This window comes from Bombus terrestris, chromosome 7 (genome assembly GCF_910591885.1).
Source record: "Bombus terrestris chromosome 7, iyBomTerr1.2, whole genome shotgun sequence".
Taxonomy (NCBI): domain Eukaryota; kingdom Metazoa; phylum Arthropoda; class Insecta; order Hymenoptera; family Apidae; genus Bombus; species Bombus terrestris.
The window spans coordinates 20,115,035-20,138,658 of record NC_063275.1 but is presented as its reverse complement, the minus strand read 5'-3'; the positions used below and the strand labels follow the sequence as shown (position 1 = coordinate 20,138,658).

Here is a 23,624-nt window from a genome sequence, read left to right as displayed (position 1 = left end):
TAACAGTGATAATAAAACCATGTGTTATTACTTGACCATTTTGTCATATGTTGCGAAACACCCTATACGTCGAAGTATTATACACAATAGTTTACATAATAATTGATTTATCGATCAATCGATGAAACATGAAAAATTAGGAAAATTTAGGTTTTACCTTTCGTTATCGAATATTTCATAAATATGCGTCACCCATACAATTCCTGCTTTATAGCAAGTGGAAATGGCACAGAATTGTTAATCGAAAGCAATCGGTTCCCTTCAACGACGAAAAGCTACACGAAATACGAAACACATCGCAAAAGGCACTTTCACTCAACATTCAATCGAACCAAATCACTTCGCTAATTTTCTTCGTTCTTTTTATTCATTGTTTTTTTCTTTTTATCTTTTATGCTTACTTCTCTCATAACTGTACTCACGGCATTCGCTTCTTTATCATCATTCGTATTACTTTCTTTCTTACTCTTGCGCTCTCTTGCTTTCTCTCTCTCTCTCTCTCTCGCACTCTCTCTCCCTCTCTCTCTCCCTCTCTTTCTCTCGTTTTTCTTCAGCTTTGCAAGAGTATACAAAAAGTTTGAATTGCATAGAATGGAAAAAGTGGAGACACCACTTGTTTCTACGTTTATTTCCGATTTCGTTCACTAGTTCATCTCGTTTCTTTGTCTTTCTGTCTCCCTTCTTCTTTCGCCTCCTTCTTCATTCTATCTTTCTCTTCTTAATAAATACACGGTGTCCCAATTTAAAAAAGGTAGAGATGTATAATAATATAATATATGTACAGAGTAAGATTCCTCGAAAGAACATCATTCACGTTTTCTCGGTATGAGATTAATTAATTAATTTTTCATTGGATCACAGAATGGTAGCGCCCGAGCGTGGCAATTTCTTCTTGAAGACGTTCGAAAACGACCGATCGATGAAAACAGGGAACGTCAATGCATTCGCGAAAAGAAAAAAAAAAAGAGAAAGAAAGAAATCGGTTCCGCTCTCGTTCGTCGTGTCTTTCTCTTTTCTTCGCTTTTTCTTCTTTCTTTCTGCTTCTCTTCCTGTCTTTTAATCGCACACCATTCGTGTGACCGTTATAGCATAATTACGATATCAATCACACGTATGTAAATGGACATCGCTTATCGGGTCGTTTTCGAAAATCTCGCCGTCTAAAGCTAGCATATGTAATTAAATACCCAAGTTATTACAAAATGGAATATAGCATATTAAAATTACAGACTATCCTTAATATGTACTGCGCTATCAGTCACTGGACAATGGACGCCCCCCTATCGATAAATTAGGACGCCGGAAAAGATTTTTGCAGCTGTCTCGACTAATTATAGTTAAATGTTAACGTTCATGGGTTCGAAAATCTCGAGATTGAATACGCTTATGAGAGAAAAGCGGCACTTGATACACGCAGCGTAAATCTAACTAACGTCGAGATTACGACGACGTCATTGAACGAAATACAAAGATACGAAATTCAGTGCACGAATCTCGACGCAGTTTTCAAGTTTAACCATCGCCCCTCGACATTTCGATCGTCCAGGGTTATTTCTTGCGCCACGTCAGACACCACACCCATTTCACGGCCGCACTATGTGCCTCAACTAGATTGCAAACACATCACAGATAATACATACTTTCTTATCGTTACGCGTCCCAATTTTTCCTTCGATGGTATATTAACGAATTCGAGATCGAGATCCTGCTATACAGTATCTTTCCATAAGGTTGTTTCGATTATTTTCTCGTTCCTGATGCTTTTTCTTGCTCAACTTTGAGCACGCGGTATATTCTCATACTTCCGTTGTTACAAAGACTAACAGCGTCTCGTGATATACAGCAAGATCGATCATTCTGTTCAATGTTCAAGGTGGAATTTTTATGGTTTAGAAGCGTAGTTGATTCGAATAACTGTACGTTATCCTAAATGCCAATGACTCTGATCGTGGGTCACTCGTCTTTCGCCTTAAGTCTGCCATAATTTCCACTTACAGATATAATTTTGGTATTTGTTAATACATTTGTACATATCTCGTGATATAACAAACACGTAACATTCTTGCATAGCGCTTTGTCAAACTATAAAATGTCAGTGTAATTAAGTAAAAAAAGAATTTGATTGTTGTAGTTGGAATGTTTCATAGCATTAGTCATAATTGTTACATTCCTTTATATTTAGTGTTATCGTGTACAGTGCTTCAGAAATTGCGACTGCGAATATACGATATATCAAGATAACGGTTAACAAGGTAGGAAGTTTATTTGTGTCTTCGCGATAACTATAGCTTGCGATTTATTTATACGTTGTATACGTATACCAGGGAATCCTTTTCCCAAATGAAGATACGCGTGGTGAAGAAAATGGATGTTTTCAATTATCGTATCGTAGCTGTGTGACACGTAAATTGGCAATTTCGAAACATTTTATTAACAGAAAACTGAAAAAATCATTTAGAAAATTCACCGCAACATTGTAAAATAATATAGTACAGTTCTATTCTTTCGACAAGTTGAATACTGATATTAATTTCTTAGCAAATTTTATATTGCAAAATACGATTTTGAAGAATTCGAAGAGCATTAAAGGAAATGGGAAGTATTAGGTTGTCCGAAAAGTGTTTTTCTTTTACAGACACGTATTTTACAGCGACGCATCTTTATACAAACGTGAAACCTAATCTGTCGAACGTTGTAATCTTTATTCTGATAAAATAAAATAGATCATACGTAATTCGATAAAATAACACAAAACGGAAAATGTTGTACATCCACTATTTCCTCATAAAACGAAAGAAACTTTTCGGACGACCTAATACAAACTCGAACATTTATTTTATATTCTAGATGCCGTGTTGAAAGTAGAACGTCTTTTAATGTAACCATTTTCACATACAAATACTTTATTACCTCCTCTTATAGAGAATGGAATATTAATTGGTATATAAAAAATGTAAGTAAGTGACTTTTAAAAGATTGGAACGCTCCCAGTTTAAAAGCAGACTTCACGTGATATATCATTCGAGACCATTTTATCTTCCGTAATAAATTTTTTGTCTGCTTTTCATCGTTTTACAACTTGGACGAATACCACGGGTCACGCAATGTATAATCAGCGGCCTCGAATTTGTTAAATATCATACTCTCTGTCTATATCACTTCGTAGAATAATATTTGTTCCATTCTTACCGTTAGAGCCTTTCGAGGTGTTAAAAAGAGACGAACAGCTGATTAACATAATGGATGGAGCGATTGAATTACCCTAAACGATCGATATCTCTGGACTAAACTATAACGTGTGGAAAAGTAGAAACGTTACAATTTTCTTTCGCGAATTTTGTTCTCTCTCAATCGTCATACAGAACGCTAAGTTTCCTCTTGAACAAATTTTGGAACGTAATAGAAAATGTAATGAAATGCTTCGTAATCTGTTACATTTACGACCTTAACTTTATACTTTTAGTTTACACCTCGACTATAGTCAAAAAATGGTTAAGATTCGTGACACTTTCTACAATGAAGTATCCTCTCTCGACTAAATGTTCTACCTAAACTTCTTACTAATTCGACCATTCTTTCACGAAAAACCGTGAATTCAACTCGAAGAATTAAGGCTATAAGTGACTACTCGTAAGTACTTTGAATGGAATGTTTAGTTATATCGAATGCAAAATCGGAATGTAATGTTTAAGGGATGAAAATAACGCGAACTCGTGATCGGAGAGCAGCGGATTGTTTCATCGCGTCGATTCTCTATTAAATATCGCTATTTTTACCGACCAAATCGATTAGCTAAGTGATTACATGAGTCAGATGTGGCAAAAAAGAAAGGAGACACGTTCAACGATTATATAATTGTTTTGTGCACGCAGACGTGATTGAATACATATTTCATACTGTGTTGTAGATTTAATGAATCTTTCGGGAAAAAAACATGATATTTCGTATAAGTTTGCGAAAATGGAGGATATTACGGAGGAGATTTATTGCACGTATGAAAAATACTTCAAGGAATGAAATACGAGATAAGGAGAATAATTAATTATGCGATGAAAATTATGCGTGATGAAAAATTCCTATTAAATATAAATGAAATTTAAAAATTATATTACTCGGTTATACAAAACCTCTTGCACGATTGAAATTAATGAAATCTTATAAGTCATGAGTTATCGACTGTAATAAATTTTCTTATACCACAGAAACAAATGTAATAATTAATCAACGAAATTGTTCACGCAAATTGTACAAATTACATGTTATTTGATCATATTATTTCACAGAAAATTATAAAATGATGGAAGAGAAACTCGTGACTCTTCAATTTGTTAATATTACTGAGTTAATAAATCATTGTGCAATGGTACCCTGATAATAACGATAATACAATGACGAAAAAAAAAAAAAAAAAAGAAAAAATAGAAGAGATATGCATCGATTCGAAATAGTTCTTACTTTTTCACATGAAACAAGTTACAGACTTGTTGATACCGTTCGCCTCAAAACGAAATTTGCTACGTGACGACTTACCTAATAAAACGAATGGCAGGATGATACACTTATTTATTGATTTTGTCGATAAATGTTATACGCGCACGAAACCGAAATGATTTTTTAATAATCCTATTACTCCCTCGTCAGACCGAATAAATCGTGAAATTAGATTAGAACGCGAACGATTTTGCATATACAATGACTGATATCAGACCATCGATATCGGGAACGACATGCTTAAACGTTAAAGGACATTCGTTTTCGACAAATCGTACTCTCTAAAGACGCGTAGTCCCGATCTCGGGTCCGTTTTTACTTACAATTTAAATATTAAAGTATAATATGAGTATGTTGGCGTCGAAAACCTCTGTATAGTTTCTTACACGTCTATTAAATTGAATTTTTTTTCGGATATAGATGATTAATCGATGAATTTAATTACTGATATCCCGCGGCCGAAGAAACATATCAGCCATCATGCGGTATCATCTTTCCCGCCCGTCATTTTTCTATTCCCTCTTCGTCTTTTTCGAGATCCTCTTTAAAATTGTCTATCTCAACCATTTCGAATTAATTATATCTTGGTCCTTGAGTGCATAGTTTTATATCTTCGCGTTTGGCGATATTCCATCCTTTCCTTTCTATAAGCTGCGTCTCATAACTATAAGACCACCGTAAAATTTTCAATTTTTATAGAGCTACGAGATACACAGTGACAAGATCTATTTAAAAATATGTAAAAAATCGGACGGACGAACTCATAAAACTTATCGATAAAATTTTATTTTATCGTATCTTGAATTCAATTTTCGTGTACCAGGATATCCTGTTACGTCGGTTCTATATCCCTGTTCATGCATTTATGGCAGATTCAGAAGTGTACAAGAATGCACATAATGTTCAACGGTATCCTTAATAAAGTAAAAATGATGTGTATCTTTGTTCACGTTCTATTTCTTTGATAATATTCAGAAAAAAAGTGAATTTGTATGAACATTTGCAGTTTGCTTACGAAACAAGATTAAACTAATTTTCTGCCTTTTTTATGATTTCCAAATGAAATTTCAATGTTGGAAAAGACAAATTGTCTTTCAATGCGATTTCAAACGTGTCATATTTTTGTACACCGCGACCATACAAATATCCAGTGGCATCTTAACTTCAGTCTCAGCTCTGTCCAAAACGAAACCTCGGAACAAACACGATCAAAATCCAAAGGACCACAAATATGTCATCCGATAATGGTAAAATTTTAAAGTATCATATTTCGTTCCGTATAGCGTTAACATATAAGAATGTATGTAACACAGCTTGTAATAATCGAAAGTCTATGTGGTTTTATGGTTATGAAACGCAATCTGATTATTCGACTTCCTCTTTCAATGGAGAACCAATACGTCTTTCTCCATGGAAAACGGTATTTCTCCATGGTACTCTTCGCATACTCTTCGCCTCACACGTACACCACGAGGACCTCCATCGCACGCAAGACATAAATCCAGTCATATCCTCGATAATATGTCACGATTCAAAGCCTGCCACGAACAGCCTCGAAAATATTTCCTTCCACATCCTCGGCAGTACCACGCAAGAACTTGGAAAATCTAACAACTCGATCGATTCTTCGCTCTTACTTACTTCCTCATACTTAACGAAGATTAAATCGGTTCTATCGAGAACTTCCGCGACCTCTCCGAACTTTCCTTCGAAAAGAGAGAAATCGCAACTCTGACCAGAAGCTTCGATGGACGAATAGCTTTCTTGCTTGCGTGGTTCCTACCGCAAACTTTCGGATCGTCCCTTTTGCTCTTCCGTATGTTCATCATCGAGAAAAGTCGAGGTCATTAAGCGAGTTAACCTCCTCAGGAATGAATTTGCTGATATTAGAAGTCGATGAAGGATAATTACTCTCTATACTGTTATTCTTCTTGAAGAGAAATAATGTAATAATTTTTAAATTGGTAATATTGTTCACGTACGAAAGACAAGGATAAAGAAGAATAAGAAGTGTCCATTTCAAACGATTTCAAGGTGATATGGCGTATTTTGTTGACGGCAACTGGCACTTACAAGTTTTCTTAGAACGCGGAGAATTACAGAAATTATTATTGTTATTTATTTATTTATTGTCGACTAATAGTCGCTAGCAACCGCAATTAGAATTACAGAAATATTCGTTGGGGACTTGGTGTATTAATTGAAAACGGAAAGTTTGCAAGTTTGCATGTTTGCATATCGCTAAATAATAAAGCGTCATGCGTAACACAAAGTATTTAAATATTAGTAAAATTGGCGGATTTTTGTTTCGACAATAACAGAATTGAACATTTCTTACTTTCTCCCAGTATTCTGTAGTATTTAACTTGATATAAAATAATTACTTTTTCACGATACTACGAATTTTATTACGAATATAGTTCAATTCGTTGAGGTTTGTTTCGAGAGGTATACCAAGATATTCAAACTTAATTTTCGTAATAAAGTTCTTTTGCGACATTCCTTATTCTTTGTCCTTACCTTTTGTACGCGTACATTCTTCATACTTGAACTGTCTTTTGGATCGATACCTTGGTAAAGAAGAAAGCTAAATACATAAATATGTGCCAGTATCCCTCCAGAGGTTAACGATTAACCACACGATTAACCCTAAAGTGTCATAAAAACTTTCATTCTTAACCCTGCTGCGATTCCCCAATTTCTATATTTCTTGTTCTCATTGATCAAATAAAAAAGATTTGCCATATTTCACGAAGATGTTCAACGTTAAGTTAAAACGAGACATCGTGCGTACCAGTAATCATTTCTTTTTTTTTTTTTTTTACTCGATCTAAATTCGAATCTAAAATAATGCAAAGAACGCAGCAGGTCTGAACGACTATAAGGAAACTATTCAAAAACTGTACACGTGTCGTTGCATCTTTCGCACCGTAACAGGGGAAACTTAACTTTCTCAGCTCACAGTCTGAGCTGAAACTATCGAGATCTCGATCACTTTCTACAAGCAGCGACAATGCCACGAATAACAATCTCACCACCGCTGTAATTCGTTGAGGAAATTGATTTCCTACCGAGTGTTCGCTAGGAAGGATTTCTTCTTCCCTCTCTCTCTCTCTCTCTCTCCTCTCTCTCTCTCTCTCTTTCTCTCTCTGTATTTTGTTAAATTTCCCTTTCCTTGTAACAACCGAAGCGTATACACAAAGAGACACGTTGCCCCTGTAGACACGAGCCGGTATCGGTTCCCGCTGGACTTCCTGACGGGAAATTGCTCGATGCAGAATCGCGTTCGGCGCCAAGTGGAATGCTCGGTGAATACGCTCTGTGAAACTCGATTCCTCGAGAATACGAAACTTTCAAGGAGATAGAGGCGGCTGTATTCGAATCGAAATTAGCGCACGGGAAATTGCATTTTCGACTATGTAGATTACACTTTCGTCGACTAGTAGTTCGATTGAGATGCTTTCGATTAGTTGCTTGTTTTACGGTCGATTGCCCTCATTCAGCATCCGCAAGGTTGAACCGTAGAGTTCGATTAATGGAATTGTTAAACGCTCGACGTGTCGAACAATGAATTTTGTTTCGGGAATGTTTTCATTGACGAATCGTATTTTGATAATCTCTTATCGTATTTGATGAATGATAGTGTTGCGTTTTGTTTAGGTGGTTCAAAGAAAATTGATGTCACGCACGAAACCTTGGTCCCATTGGTCAGGTTATGCGAACGTTTAACGACGAGATCTTTATTTTGGAAGAAAAATCCCTCGTTACTGATAGCTTACGGGAAGAATCGAATCAGCTGTAAGACAGTAGTGAGATATTTAAATTTAAACGGCTGCTACAAGAAATAGACGAAATCTCGATAACTTCGATAAACAGACTATCGGTATTGGCTCGTGTATCTTAGTTCATCGTAATCGATGATTAATTCCACAGAAAATCTCTTAATTGGACGATTCAATTTCTCGTTTCTAAATACTCTTTCTTCCCTTTCCCCGAATTTCAAAACCATTTACAAATTCCATCGATAAACTACGCTTTCCAAGATGTTACCCATTTGATCGAAACACGTTCGAAGCTTTCGCGATACCAAAATGTAAAATCGCCGTCCCGTTGTCATCATCGTCGCCGTCGCAGAAACCGTCTACTCAAGTTTGTTCCCGATATATATGAGATCCTCGCGATCGTACAAACTTCAAGCCAGAACGGGCTCCAAACTTTCCCTCGTAATTTAAATCTTGGACACGTAAAGCGGCCGATGAACCTGTTGAGGGTTGCCGTTTTGCTTCGAATGGCGAGGATTCTGCAATAATTCCCTGGTCTCGCTCGGTGAACCGGGACTCAAGCTGTTAGTGGTCGACGTTTCTACGCGGTCACTGATAACCTCCTCTTCGGTGATCTGTTCGAGATATAGGGCGGACTGAGCAGTCTGGTGATCCCCGTTGAGCGTCGGTGGCGGCGAATAAGCAGGCGGAGGACTTCTTGGTGGAGAACTAGACTCTTTCTCGTTCTCCGTTTCTATAGCTGCAGCGGTAGCTGCCTGTTGTTGCAGTTGCCTCGCTCTTCTGGCTTGCCTGGTAGTCAATCCTCCGGTTTCCGCGTCTCTCTCCAGTCTGTGTCCCGACTTGGACCTGGTTAATTGCCTTTGCACGTACTCTTCCAGATCGTTTTCTTCCTTCTTCGCGATCACCTTGTTCAAAATGATGAGGAACATGCCGACTATGATAGCGAACAGACCTATGGCTACCAGCTCGTTCCACCAGCCTCCAGACGCTTTGGTTCCCCATTGGGCGAGATCTCCCGGCAACAGGCCACTCATGAGAAGAAAAGCACCGAACACCAGGAAGACCACGCCGATGTGAAGCATTCCCACCGACGTGACCACCTTCGAATCCAACATACCCTGGCCGGCAGAACGATTCGGATGTCCGGTTTTATGGTGTTTCGGTTGTTGATCCAAGGAACCGGTCGAAGCCCTGGGCGACGTCAGGCCGCTCTCGCCCGATTGCGCGCTATAACGACGCTCGCGGGCACGACGCTGCTCGTCCCGGCGTTTTCTCTGACGCTTGATGGCCAGCGCCGAGTGCAATCCAACCGCGTGCATCCTGCAACACCGGAAAGACAACCCTTGCTCAGTCAATCCTCTACAACTCTCATTCTCTCTCTCTCCCCCTCTCTCTCTCTCTCTCTCTCTCTCTTTCTCTCTATTTCTTTGACTACGAGTGTTACCGTGTCTTTTGCTCGTTCTTTTCTTCTATTCGAATTTCCAATCGATTTTCTTCGAAAGATCGAATTTCTAATTGAATTGTTAATTAGGCAAATCTGCCGATACGCCGAGACGAGCATCGCTAATTTGTACAATGCGATCTTGAAGATGGGGTTCGTTAGAACTTGAAGCGCTAAGGATCGTTGGTTGCTCGCTAATTTCTAGTTTCTCTACGTGTACGTTCTTTCTATGCGTTCGATCACATGCACTGGACTCGCACGCCCGGGTGTAATGCTGTTTTTACAAAAGCAGAGGATCTTCCTGACGTGAAATAATCGTATAACGAGGCGATAATACAGTCGACGATCTATTGAAGCCAAGAAACGATGTCGATTCCTGTTTCTCGAAGCGCATACGTTGCTCGTACTCGAGGGAATTTATCGTGCTTCTAGTTTGCCAACGACGATGCTCGTCTCCGTGGACTTTTACGCGTTTTCGGGTTTTATCGATCGCTTAGATACGTTCGCAACTCTAAAGGCTGTACAAGGTTCGCTCACAGGGTTCACAGGATGCACTGCGATAGAATCGCCGCGTTAAATTCGCCACGTTTGTTCGCAATAAATGAATTACCAAAATGTTTCTGCCGCTGTCGTTGAACCTGTAAAAATCTCTTCTTGCACGTCTCTGCTCGATCCTTCAACGGCGTGATGGTCGGCGACATGGAAAAAAGGAGATGAGATGAATATCTTCTTAATTTGAAGCTGCTACAGTCCTTCTTTTTAGTGCAAGCAAAGATAAAAGATTACTTCGGTGTCTTCAGTTCTTACACGGAATATTTTTTTCTCTTTGTTAAAACTCGCAAAACCAGAAAGTGTAGGTCAGAGGCTCCATTGTGTGGAACTTTTAATTATTCTGTTACACCTCATTTCCTTTTTTCTTCCGTTGCTCGTGCCTACGTATAAGCATTACAATGGATAGCTTGCACGAGATCCAATCACAATCGTTGTTAAACATTTTAATTAATATTAAAATTCCATGTTTTACATTACAACGAATATTCATTGGAAGGATGTTATTCGTTTCGCATATTTTGCGTAAATAAAGTGGTGCGAAAGTTGCCGCTCCAATTTACCGATGTCGTCTAGTTAGAATTTCTAATTAGTTCGGTTCTGGCGTACGATTTTCTCTCGTTGACGTGTACTCGACTTCCGGTTCGATATGTGTTCCGGAAGCTGACCAATTTACAGACTAATGTCCGGCTGACAAATACAAATCGAGAAAAGTCGCCACGGACTAACTTCGAATCGATGTATTTGCTACGTGAATTACGAGAAAATAATGTTACACGTATGAACGTAAATCAAGTTTTCTTGGCAAGTTTCTCTTCTCTCATCAAGCAAAAGCGTAGATGTTTTAGCATACTGTTACATTATTTATATAAATTATCACGCTTTTAATCGAGTAAAGAAGTTACCAAAGTGCACCACAGTAGAATAAAAAGTATCGAAGCAAAGTAGATTCGGTGTTTCATGAATAAATTAATAGAAATTCCTTAAAGGATCGAGTAAAAGTGATTTTATAATGTATTAAGATATTTGTAATGTAAGATAAGTAATGTATTAAGATATTTGAAATTTAATTTTAAATAGGAATCATCATGCACAACTAATATATTACTTCAAGAAGATCGATATATTATTCCACGATACAAAAATAATTTCTTTTTATTTTCAAACGTTTTATACCCCAAACATTTAAAATCCATAACATAAATTAATACTTTTTCACTTATTCCATTTACAGATAAACATTAATATCGTGTATATTTGATATCCAAATTAATATTTTTATAATAATGATGTAAATATAACTTGGCGTTGATTTCAGTAGAAAAACCTGTATTAAACATTCCAAATTAAATATTTTTTTACGATCACGATTAAAATACAAGTCATAAATTATATTTCCAAGAATCTCGTAAAAAATTGTTCCCTCCGCGAAATCACGGTAAAGAAATTACCGTGAAACGAGGATAAATGTGTGTCTGTGTGTAGAATAATTTGATATATTGAATATTACTTTAGGGGAAATTAAGTTGAAGAAAGGTTAAAAACGTTTCTGACGTTCCTTTTCGTCGTAATATCATTATTACGCTTGCTGTTACAGGCGAAAACGGTACATTTAAAAAAGAGCTGGATAGGACAGTTCCTGCGGTTAATTTCTCCAGTGAAGTGGTATGAAAAAGTTAAGTTCGAAAAATGAAACCGTATTTCACCGTATCTTTCCTTTTTAATCAAAGTAAAACTGCGTAATTTAATTAATGCGACGAAAATTTATTAGAATCCGATAAAGTAAAGACATGATACAAATAATGTGCGTATAATAAAATTTCCAGATATAAAATATAAAACTACTCTGTGGAATGAAAATAACGCGAACATCGTGTTTGCTCTCGACCGTTCCAGTAATATACGTGTGTCTGTCAGTACAGAATAAATTGCATTTGGCAAATTAATTTTTCAAAAGATCAACAGCGTCTCAAGTATAAAAATGAGATTTAAGAAAATGCAGATTAAATGTTTTCTGCATTAACGTTTTCATTTTATTTATTTCCTCTCGTATCCTTGTACAAGTAACATTCTACTTTTCTGAGAGAAAACATTACACATCGTATGCCACGTGATAAGAATATGGAATATCATCCAGAATTGATTCGAAATGTAAATGCCAGTCGTTAAGGAAATTTAAGAGCTAGAAGACGAATAAAATGTGACGTGAGTCTTTATGTGCGTATGTAAGTACCAAAATGTCACGTCGCTGCGTATTTAACTTTATGCTTCATCTGTCACGATCTATTAGCTTTTAAAATTTACGATAGTTATAAGAATATTCAAATTCTCGTACAAAAATTGAATATTCTTTAAAATGATATGAGCATATTTTAGTTTATCGGCATAAAAGTGCATCGTGTGTTTGCAGCGCAAATATAAAATTTTACTGTGATGGACGTAATAAAAATGTGATGATTTCGAAATAACCTTCGTTTCACTGTCACTGTTTGCGCACCTTTCCGTGCGACTTCATTGTATCGTCGTAGATAGAAAGAACTTTGGTGTCTTAAAACTTTTGTAGTAACTTCTCAATGTCATAGTCTTTACAATTTTGAACGTGCTGCAAGTATAATAAAATAGGTATAGCGGACGTATAGCAAACGTGGCAACAGTAAAAGCAAACTTTTATGTTCATGTTTCTTGTTGTTTCAGAAATTTTTACAGTTGAGCCGTTCCTTCAGTAAAAAAAAAAAAAGAAAATATATCCCTGCGTATGTCACGTATTTTATTTTCGATTTAATGTATTATTTGATTCTAATTTATGAAACACAAACATACGTATTTGAACAAGTAACTTAAGATTCAGTCTGTGTTTTTTGCGATTTACAATGACGCTATTTACAGTGTTGCTGCTCGTAAAAATCGTAATTTTATAATACGTTTTTCTTACACAGAGAATTTATTGAAGCGAGTAAAAATTCCCACGCAAAGACAAGGATGTCTGAAGGAATACTCTGAACTCTCTAAATTTTAAACGAAAATATTAAAAAATCTTCTCTGAACATACAATCTTCATTAACGTTAAAAATTCTTATTCGAAATTATGTAAAAAAAAGTTTCTATCATACACTGAATATAAGCACTCTCATTTTATGTTTTTTTTTTTTTTTGCTTTTCACTCAGTTTTTAATTATGGAATATTCTGTTATTTTGAGAATTGTTTCGAATATTTAGAAATTATAAAAATTTATTTGGCGTATTCTATTATCTTGAGAATTGTTTCGAAAATTTAGAAATTATAAAAATTTATTTGGGGAATTGGTACATATACGAATTTAAAAATAATTCTATCTTGGATGTTTCCTTTGAAAACTCTTACGTTATAGAAGAACGATATAGAAGAATTACATAACTTGTAGGAAGCAATATCCAGTAGTCAGTAACAACATTTGTTACAATTTCTGAAGTAGTTACGAAGATATTTACTCGTAATGTGTTGCGTGACTCACGCTCTATATAATCACTGGAGGTACAAGGTAGAAGAACGATATTCCCATAGATGCTATAAATAAGATGAAACTCTCCTAACAACTTTACAATCTTCCAGAATGTTGATACATATACGTATAAATATTTCACATGTAATTTACATGAACATTAACTTTTTTTAATGTATTAATTCCTTTATATCCTTTTATAGTTTTTTTTTTCTTAAGTTAAACGAAGCATACTACTTTAATTGTAAAAAGTTCCATTCTTGATAATTCGCATAAACTTCTTTTATAAATTACAAGTATGGTAGAAAAATTGCGTAATAAAAACTCTAGAGATTATATAGTATAGTAAATAATAATTATATGCTGTAATTATTCAACATTCGTTGAGAATTTCGCTCTATATATGTAATAATCGTGATTGTAAGTTAAAAATTTGATATTTTTCCTTTCGTCAGATATTATCGTAAAAATGCATTTCCCATAGGAATTTTCTTATCAATTCCTTATTTTCTTATTTATTAGAAGAGAAATGGAATTGAATCTTACATTTCTTTTTGTTGCTGTATTCGCGTTATGCTTTCTAAAGAAACTTGTTATTTCGACGATCCAATATAACAGAACTACATCGGAAAATTTTCATAGCTCTACAATGATGTGCGAAGGTATTCTGCCAGGTAGATTTCTCATTTTACGTTCCAAGAACGATATCTGAAGGAATTTTTACTAATATGATATACTATATAATAAAAATCATTGTTATGGAAGTCAGGATTTTCAGAACTCGAATTTAGTTACGTGTTCCAAATTTTAAAAGTATCATCCATTTAATTTCATTATTAGATAACATTATTCTTTGCTATGATACGTTTGCATGACTTAAAAAATATAATGAATTTTTTTTAAATAATAAATGCAAAATATTATTTTATGAAACTAGCAGTAAGCTGATTTACACAACTCAACGGTCCACGAAACTGTTCATTTGTTTCCCTACGCACAATATTAGTTAAAGTTCTTTTAGATGCTTTATACTGCCATATAATATCTTATAATGATTTATGCGAATCAATATCTCGGTAAATACAAAAGACTGAATATCGTAAAAAGTACTATATCTTAGACATTTTATATATTTTTGCACGAATATTCACAGTGTAATAATCACTTTACACTTTACACAAAATGGAACGAAGATCAAGTAACGATAATTTAAAAATACAATTCAAGTTATACAATTACATATTTTCAAAGTCTAATAAAAAGACCACGGCATGATCTTATCGGAAGATATACTACGCCGCATATTCTTTTTATTCCTTTCCTTCAAACTTTATCGTGACTCGCTCGTAAACGAGAATCACTTTTCGTTTTTAAAGAAACATACTCGTAATCTAGCAGTTTCATCGACAGCCGTATATTTTGACCTACTGCTTCAATGTGTTTTTAATCCATTCAGGAGCATATATACATGCCTGAATTCAATGGTACTGTATCGTGAATACTTGTAATTTCCCCCAATGCTTCCAATTTCCAACGAATTCGTTCTTTCTACGAACGCGTCGAATATTTGTTCATTTCACGAATTCCAACTTCTATGCAAATTTGGCAGCAAATATTGGGTGGCAGAGTTCCTTTTTAGAAAGCTCTATAAAATCGTGTAAAATCTAGCTGACTCAACAGGAAACAACCCACCTCGTTCATTTCGGTCTTACAGTGACTCGCGAAAAAACTCGGACAGTTATTACAAAAAGTTTTTATGAACACGTTGCGTGCGTTGTACGAAACTTTATGAAATTTCATTAACACATGTAACGAGACCCGATTATCAGAATCATATTGCTACAGTTTGCATCAGATTTGAAAATGTACATAGGAACTACAGGATATTTAGTATAAAATATTTAGCGTGTCAGTTGTCCATTACATTAACAAGCCTCGATATCTAGTGGAACAAAAGTTCACGTTGTCTTCAACATTTATTACGATGGCTATCTATGTTGCTATCAACTTTTTATTAGATATATACCTTTCAGTACATGTCGTGTAACTTTTACATACATTCTCAAATTCATTTCAAATGTTGCCAATATGGCTCATTGGCCGTCGCTCCAACCTAAGCACGCAGAACAAAATTACGCTCTATAAGGCCGTAATAAAACCAGTCTGGACCTACGGAATCCAACTATGGGGAACAGCAAGTAATTCCAACATTGAAATACTCCAACGCTTCCAATCGAAAACGCTAAGATCTCTATTAAATGCACCCTGGTATGTTACCAACGAAACAATCCACCGTGACCTCAAGATACCTACAGTCAAAGATGAAATACACAAGTCCAGAAGCAGATATAACACAAGAGTCAACAACCACCACAACCCATTAGTCGCCCAACTACTGGACACGACGGACCAGATCCGCAGACTAAAAAGAAAATATCCTCTAGATTAAATCCTTAGTTTCTACTAGAACCAACAATATAAAACTATTATAATCCATGTCATTGTATCACGCCAAATTAAGTTACTGAAAATTCTCAACGAGAATTGATTGTAAATATTCTAATAAACAAAAAAACAAAAAAGAAAAAAAACAATCTTAAGGATCCACCATAAATCTTGGCATTTTTAAGGAGACTCAAACTAGACAAGTATCTTTCTAGTTAAAGTATTCTTTAGAAATGTATGGTCTGGAAAGGTACAGGAAATTTGATTTTCCGCATATACAATGTCTCCTGCTAGCAATTTTCTCTCAGGGACGGCTAGGACTCTTCCTGATTTACCAACCTTTTCTTAGCCAATGACCGTTGCCTTCACTTTCCTAGGCAAAATTTCCACGAATAAATCTTATTGTTCCGTGCGTTAGACACACCCACCAATTTTTTCCTCTGCCAGAATATCGTCACCGAACTTCACTCGATCTTCATCCGCAGAACAATTGACTACTTTTCCGTTCTTAAGTCTTTTCCGTTCTTCACTCATCAGTTTAACTTACTGCTTACACGTCGCTAATCTAATGACGCGATCTACGGCGAATGCGTCTCTCCGCGAATGGTTGAACAATAATCAAGACAGTCGTGTCGTTACAGAAATGATAAAATTTCGAAATGTTCATAGGAAGTCATACTTTCGTCAGTCATCGTACATATGCATATTTATAAGATGTTTCCAAAGTGTTCATGTTCGTGAAGCATACAATATTCATTCAACATACAATATTCATAAGAGATTTCTGTAAGTGTTCAAATACTTCCGCGAGACACTGTAAGTGTCATCGACGCAGCAGTGTAATCCTCGTTTCTTTGTGCCCTAGTTTCTTCGCAGGAAGCCCCATGACGATGCTGCTGTGGCTCCTTTAATGGACCTTCGACAAAGCTCCTCTACTCTTGGTATTCCCGGGGCGTACGTAAGGCAAGATTCTTGTAAATTGCACGTCGCTGCGACATATCTTTCTAGAAATCTCTCTATATTTCCGGTGCCCTTGTAAAATAGTTGCTAACGGCACCAAAATAATCTTTTCCCATATGAGTGATTTTTCTCCCGCTACTCTTCTTCTTCCTTTTGTTATCGAGCAACGATGTTGAGAGTGTAGTTTTTATAAAATTCAACGTCTTTATTTTTATAACGTAAAATGACGAGTTTGTCTCTCGTTATTTTCGATACATTAAAAATTTCTAAATATTCCCCGGAAAATATCACATAAAATCTGTTCACTTTGCTTTTAATTATCCATAAAACTACCTATCCAGGTCTACTACTATTTGTCAATGCATCGTTTGAAAGATTTTTTGGATTTATTAAGACAACGTATTTTTCACTTTTTTAAATAGAATATACGTAAAGACTTAATAATACCAACGATCAAAGAGGAAAAGGACAAGAAAGAACAGCAACACATCTTGTCTCTGAAAACAGCAAAACTCCCGTAGAAAGGATTGAAAAGAAACCACCCCATTGATCTCACTGAAGAAATATGATTTAGTAATCAAGATAGAACAATTTATCAAATGTCCAGCTAGACAAATTATAAAGTACAAGTTACTAAAAAAGAAAGAAATTTTTAGATTTCCATTGTATGTTTGGCTGGCCATTTGTAAGTGAGCTAAGACTTTGAATTGAGCGCTGTTTTCATCGTGTACACATCGTGTACTTTTCTATTACGCGAAATTACGTATGAAGACTACAACGAAACTTTCTATATTTTTTATGAGATCAGTTTTAAAGTTCAGTACGTTGTTAATTAATTCTACGTTATCAAAATTGTCCTTTTGTTTTATTTCAGGCTAAAACATATATTTTTCCAGTCCCTTTATAGCTTTAAAAATATTATTATTGATCAGAGCACTAAAACGTTCAAAGACGTTAAACTACTGCTTCTCTTAACAATTAGATCTTTTACAAAAATTTCTCCTACAAAAATTTGACAACTAATTGATCCTAATTTTTCCACTTTTAACTATTTTATGCTAAAGTATTCTTTCTTGGTCACAACATTCAAATCCAAAATCAACAGAGACGTAGATATATCCTTTATCTGTCGTCTTTATACGTATTATCTATATTTGAACAAGTTAATTAAAACCAATATTTTGAACATCTCGAAAGGAATTTCAAGTTTGATAAAATTAAAATCGCAGCAGAAGATATGCAGCAAGTTACCTTAGGAGGAACTTAAGTTCATTTTTCCTATGTACGAGAATTCACATGGATATTTCTGTTAATGCAAACCATGATAATGTTCTCAGAGAACGTTCATAGATTCAGCCGAAAATCAAGGCTTAAAACATCGCGTGTTGGCATGATACAATTCTCGAATACGATCCATCTTTATACTCGACGTTATGCCGAACGAATATCAGGTGGTTTACTATTCTAGAGTAATTTATTTCTTCCGTTAAATATAACCTTTCTGTTTCGTGATTTACAAGTTAGATCGTGAACGGGATCGACGAATTGGTTCTCTTCTTTCTTGAAATTATTCAACCTACTTTCTTCGATGTGGTTGTTAACGGATCAACGACGAAAATTGCATATTCATATTTTATCCCAATATTGATTCGTATAATCTCATTAATTCTATTCAGAATCTAAGCTCCTTTCTAATCTGGATATATTTATCCTCTCGAATCCTAACGAAACTTCGTGACTTTCCATTTTTTGAAAAAGATTGCTCTATCTCTTCCCAATGACAACAAAATGCGAGATTAAGACGTTAATAAAGAACGAGATTTTTATTGTAATACTTTGTTCGCGTTGATCCATGCGAGGAACCTCGTTTAATTCAGAGAAATTGTATCGTTTGTTTCGTTCAAGATAGATAACAGTAATAGGAAAAGAGCGTACTAGTACAAGTATTTGTAATTAACCGTCGCGACCTCGATCAAAACGGCCACTAGCCGTGCTAATATAATTAGCCAAACCGCAATAATCCTAAGGAACTGCCATATAACTAAGCACTTTTATTTTACTGTTAAGGCCCTTAACTGTTACAAAAGATCTTTAAGTCGAGACCGTCCTCATGGTTATTATTCAATCAGGTAAATATGGAAAGATCGTTCAGAGATCATTTCCATCCGCTAGCGACTTGTGGTTACACCCCAGCAATAGTTTTCCTTTATCACGGCATCGTCACTGAACTTATCATGCTTAGATCAGTCAACATCTCTTGATTGGTTTTTCATCCGTTGATCAATGTCTTGACTGGTTTTCGTTTTGAGTCATCAGTTGTAACTTACTATTTACGCGTCTCTGAGAATACGTCTGTACTGTTAAGTCAGTATTATAATTAGTCAACCACCTTTATTACCATAATCGAAATAGAAGATCGACCAATTCGCGGCGTCGAATCGTAACGAGAATTTACGACTCTCGTTGACGCGATCTACCGTGAACGCGTCTCTCCGCGAATGGTCGAACACTTAATATTAAAGATTGAACATTAAAAATAATATACGTATAAAAAATCCCAATATTGCATGTTAAAAAAGATGGATAACGCATAACTGGTAAAAAGGATGTTACGTAATATAACATGAATTTAAGAGAAGCTCTTTTTATAGTTGCTTAACAAACAAAGTATACTTCCGTTCCATTTATTAACACGAATTTCCTCTCCAGTCTTCTACGCGTAAACACCAGTCACTTTTATTTAATACCATGGAAGAATCAATAAACTAAAAATACTCCATTAAATCGCCTCCAATAATCAATCTACTGAAAAAATAGCATCCAAACGTTCTCCAACGAGTAGCGAGAGATGAAAACAAACTCTCATGCTATATCTCGTTCTCGTGTTTCCTAACAAACTTTCATCGAGAGTTCTCTATTTCCAAAGCAACAAAAGATGCGCCAGCGAATCTTGCCAAAGATTTTCACGTGAAAATTAACTCGACGGTAGCGTGCGCTGGAAATTCCATGCATAATTCAAAGTTTTCGGGTTTCCCTTGTGAATGTTTAATTTCCCAGGTTCGAACGAGCCAGATTCAATTTCCCGTGACAGAAATTCGACAATGGAGCATTGTCGAGCCGTGTTTCTAGCGAAAACGCATATACATCGCTTCCGGTTCTTCGAATACACCCGGCGTTTCGGCCGATTGTTTTGCTGAAAACTTTCTTTATCGCGAATCGCGAGCGAGGAAATATACTCCGGCTTGCGGTCAAGTTTATATTTACCAGCGCTGTAACCAAAATGTAGGTCGAGCTCCAATAGGGAAAGCCCGAAGAGACTCACCCCGCACGAGACTCGCGAATAAGATTTTTATCTTCGTGCCTCTGTTACCCGTCGTAAACAATGATAACCCGTTCTCTCCGATCGAATTGAGCCGATCGGTATCGCGGTGAGCGATACCCAAGGCTGTCAAGTTCACGCGCGAGTTGAATGCGGATTTCATGGTATTTTATTTGTCTGATAGAATCTCATACGATTGCAATAATAGAGTCGTCACGCTTTTCGTGGAATTGATAAATGTTTTGTAGGCGATTGTCAACTGTGTCATCAAAATACTATTGTTTAGCGATAAAATGACATTAAAATGCTTTTTCCTGTGATCTTCATATGTGTAAAATTCATAGTAATTTATATAAAATATATATACATAGACGATATATTGCATTATTATAAACAAATATATAGATCCATAATCTCTCATGCGCTGTGCTACCCGAATATTTATGTGTAGTGTTACACAGATAAGAGAAAATTTCGGAAAAGCCTGAGTACATACAGTTAATAAAGAATGGAATAATTTCTTTAAATCTCCGGTACAACGTTCCCTATGAAATTAATTTATTAGTATCGAACGACATTTTTCATACTCTCTATAAAATACAAATTTCCAAAATATTAAGACTGATTACAAATTCGATGCACGAATTATATTCGAATTAAACTTGAGAAATCATAACGTTTAATATTTTCTCGCAAAAAAATACGTAAGACAAAAAGATGATCCATCGCCGACATCCTTGAATGAAGAAATATAAAATTCGGAACTGTAATGGCAATCGTTGAACGAAATCTGAAAATTGATAAAATTTAAGATAAATACTATAATAAGGTTATTTAAATAATATTAAAGTTCCATTATACTTTTTACGTTTTTAATCCTGCAGAATATAAAAAGAAACCATAATTACACTAACAAATATGTACTTACAAGTGCAAATGTACTTTAATTAAACTCCACGTAAAATACGGAATATATTTGAAATTTTCGTTGAAATACACAAGTTATATTTTTGATACACAGAAACGATACAAACAAGGACTGTGCAGTAATTACACCGAAATTCAGACCAAAAGTTTCGAATGTGTCTCTCAATGTTTAATTATTGCGTTATTTGCATTTTGCGATACTCTGCTCTTTTATCGACTCGTCGTTCGACTAAAACATCAAATAAGCCATCATACTCGATATTTGTATATAATCCGTTTATTAGAAGTGCTCGGCTCTACTATGAAGTATAAAAGACAACATTACATCGCTACCTATTAATACGATTAATGTGTTCTTCTTTTCATCTCTTTCGATCTAATTACACTTTTCTAACGTTAGAAAAATACAAGATTGAACAAGATATAAACAAATTATTGTTAATATGCATGATTCCTACTTTTTCAATCAAACAATATCTTAAAAATACATTATATCTGTAACATTGGACATATTGTACTAATCCTGATAACGTCATATTTAAACACTTTGTAGAGGCTGTTCAATAGCATTATCGATCTTTCGACTTTGACTAATCTGTGGCTTAATGGAAAAACGAGGTACTTCTAACTACTTTGATATTGTTCTTCCAAGAACTATAAACGTTATGGAAATAAGTTATTAAGATTCATGTCTAACCGGTAATTTCAAATTATTAAAATCATATACTTAACTGTTGGAACAAAGTTGTAACCGAGTTGACAATCTGCATGGATTATCACGTCGAATCTTTGACGTTCTCTTTTGCGAAGTGATTATAAAGTTTCCTTCTAATCTCTTAGGCGTCTTTTATAAATTGACAAGAAGATCACTGCCTTTGCTATAAAGATTTTTTATTCTCCTTTTTTCTTTTGTTTTCTTAATTATTAATTACAAACACTTTCGTCATCGTTATTATTTAAATTTACTATCTTTTAAAGGCAATAATAATTGGATAGAAAACCATTTCGCAGACACTCTTTCTTGGTCTATGACGAATCATGTTCAATTTACTTTCGCCTTGGATTGTAGCCATATAAATTTGTTTAGCGGTTAATTATCTTCGTATAGAATTACGATGAATCTCTTCGATACTCTCTTCCGCGAACCGATCGTAAAATTTACTTTTAATTACTTAACAAGTTATTTCTTTTATGAACTGAGTAAAAATAGTTCCTCGTTATACAAATTTTCCAGTCATACTTTTCTTTCTTTATTTTTCATTTTCACTTAATAGCTATGCTCTTAGCGCCTTTTTTCGAATTTTCTATCATAGTATCGTAAAATAATCGTGTGAAACTCGATGCACTTGTAAGGAGTACAGGTAAAACATGAAAGCATTGTGGTAAAAGTGACCCTTTTGAAAAATCAGGTACGTCGGAAGGCGAACGTGATCATATTTCCGAAGTATGGAAACCGTTAAAAGGGAGTCTGAAAAGATGGTTGTTGTTGTTGGTTAACATGAGTTATGAGTTATCGTTAGTCGTTATCAGTTGATTAATTGTATCGATATACTTGTTGTAGTTGCAATACATTAATTTATTAAGAAATAGTTTTAGTTAAATAATTATAGTTTTCTGTTCTATCGTCGTAAATAAAAATATAAAATAAAAATATAAAATAAAAATACTATACTATTTTACAAAGGCGCGATAGTAATCGGATCGAAAACGTTGTGATTTAAAGTACCAACCCAATTTATTTTCTAATTCCACTAATTGCAGACTAAGCGTCGTTTTCTAACCACTTTTTCGTAACGATCTGTGAAAAGTCCTGTTCAAAAGCAATTTATTTTTGCAACGATCCGCGGCCATATAAATTTTCCAGAGTTTCCAATTGAATAAATTAAAAAATACTCCGTTCTACATAATTAAACGATCGAAAAATACGATTTGTTCGATGCGCGTCCCCGTTCGAGACACTTTATCTCTTTAGTCGAATAAAATATTCAACAGTTTCCGATTATTAAAGCATGTAGATCAGCACCGCGCATAAATTGTCTCGAAACTGCGTTTCATCTTGCTTGTCTCGAGCGTGCTTCTCCTATTAGCGATTGTTGAAAAATTGGAGTTTTCATGTCGATCCAATTATCGTTTAAGAGTCCTAACAAGTAACGCGGAGAAATTGTACATTTTCTCAAGTACGATTTAAGATGTTTGTACGCGTACTTGTGTATCAGAGCTGAATTGAAAGT

The 23,624-nt window shown here is 35.2% G+C and overlaps 2 protein-coding genes across 2 annotated transcripts in view; both read right to left on the bottom strand.

The window, feature by feature from the left end:
• The window catches only part of LOC100648363, a 101,732-nt gene that overhangs the window by 40,299 nt on the left and 37,809 nt on the right, over positions 1–23,624 (bottom strand). The gene's annotated exons all lie outside the window — the stretch shown is intronic.
• LOC100650135 lies at positions 2,856–16,625 on the bottom strand. The gene is made up of 2 exons (XM_048407376.1): positions 16,527–16,625; positions 2,856–9,593 (listed from the first exon to the last, which is right to left on the bottom strand). The coding sequence occupies exon 2, from the start codon at positions 9,590–9,592 to the stop codon at positions 8,720–8,722; it is 873 nt and encodes a 290-aa protein (XP_048263333.1). The 5' UTR covers position 9,593; positions 16,527–16,625; the 3' UTR covers positions 2,856–8,719.

What these genes read in the sequence shown, in the direction of transcription:
- LOC100650135 (XM_048407376.1), bottom strand. Translation starts at nt 9,592, where the DNA reads ATGCACGCGGTTGGATTGCACTCGGCGCTGGCCATCAAGCGTCAGAGA.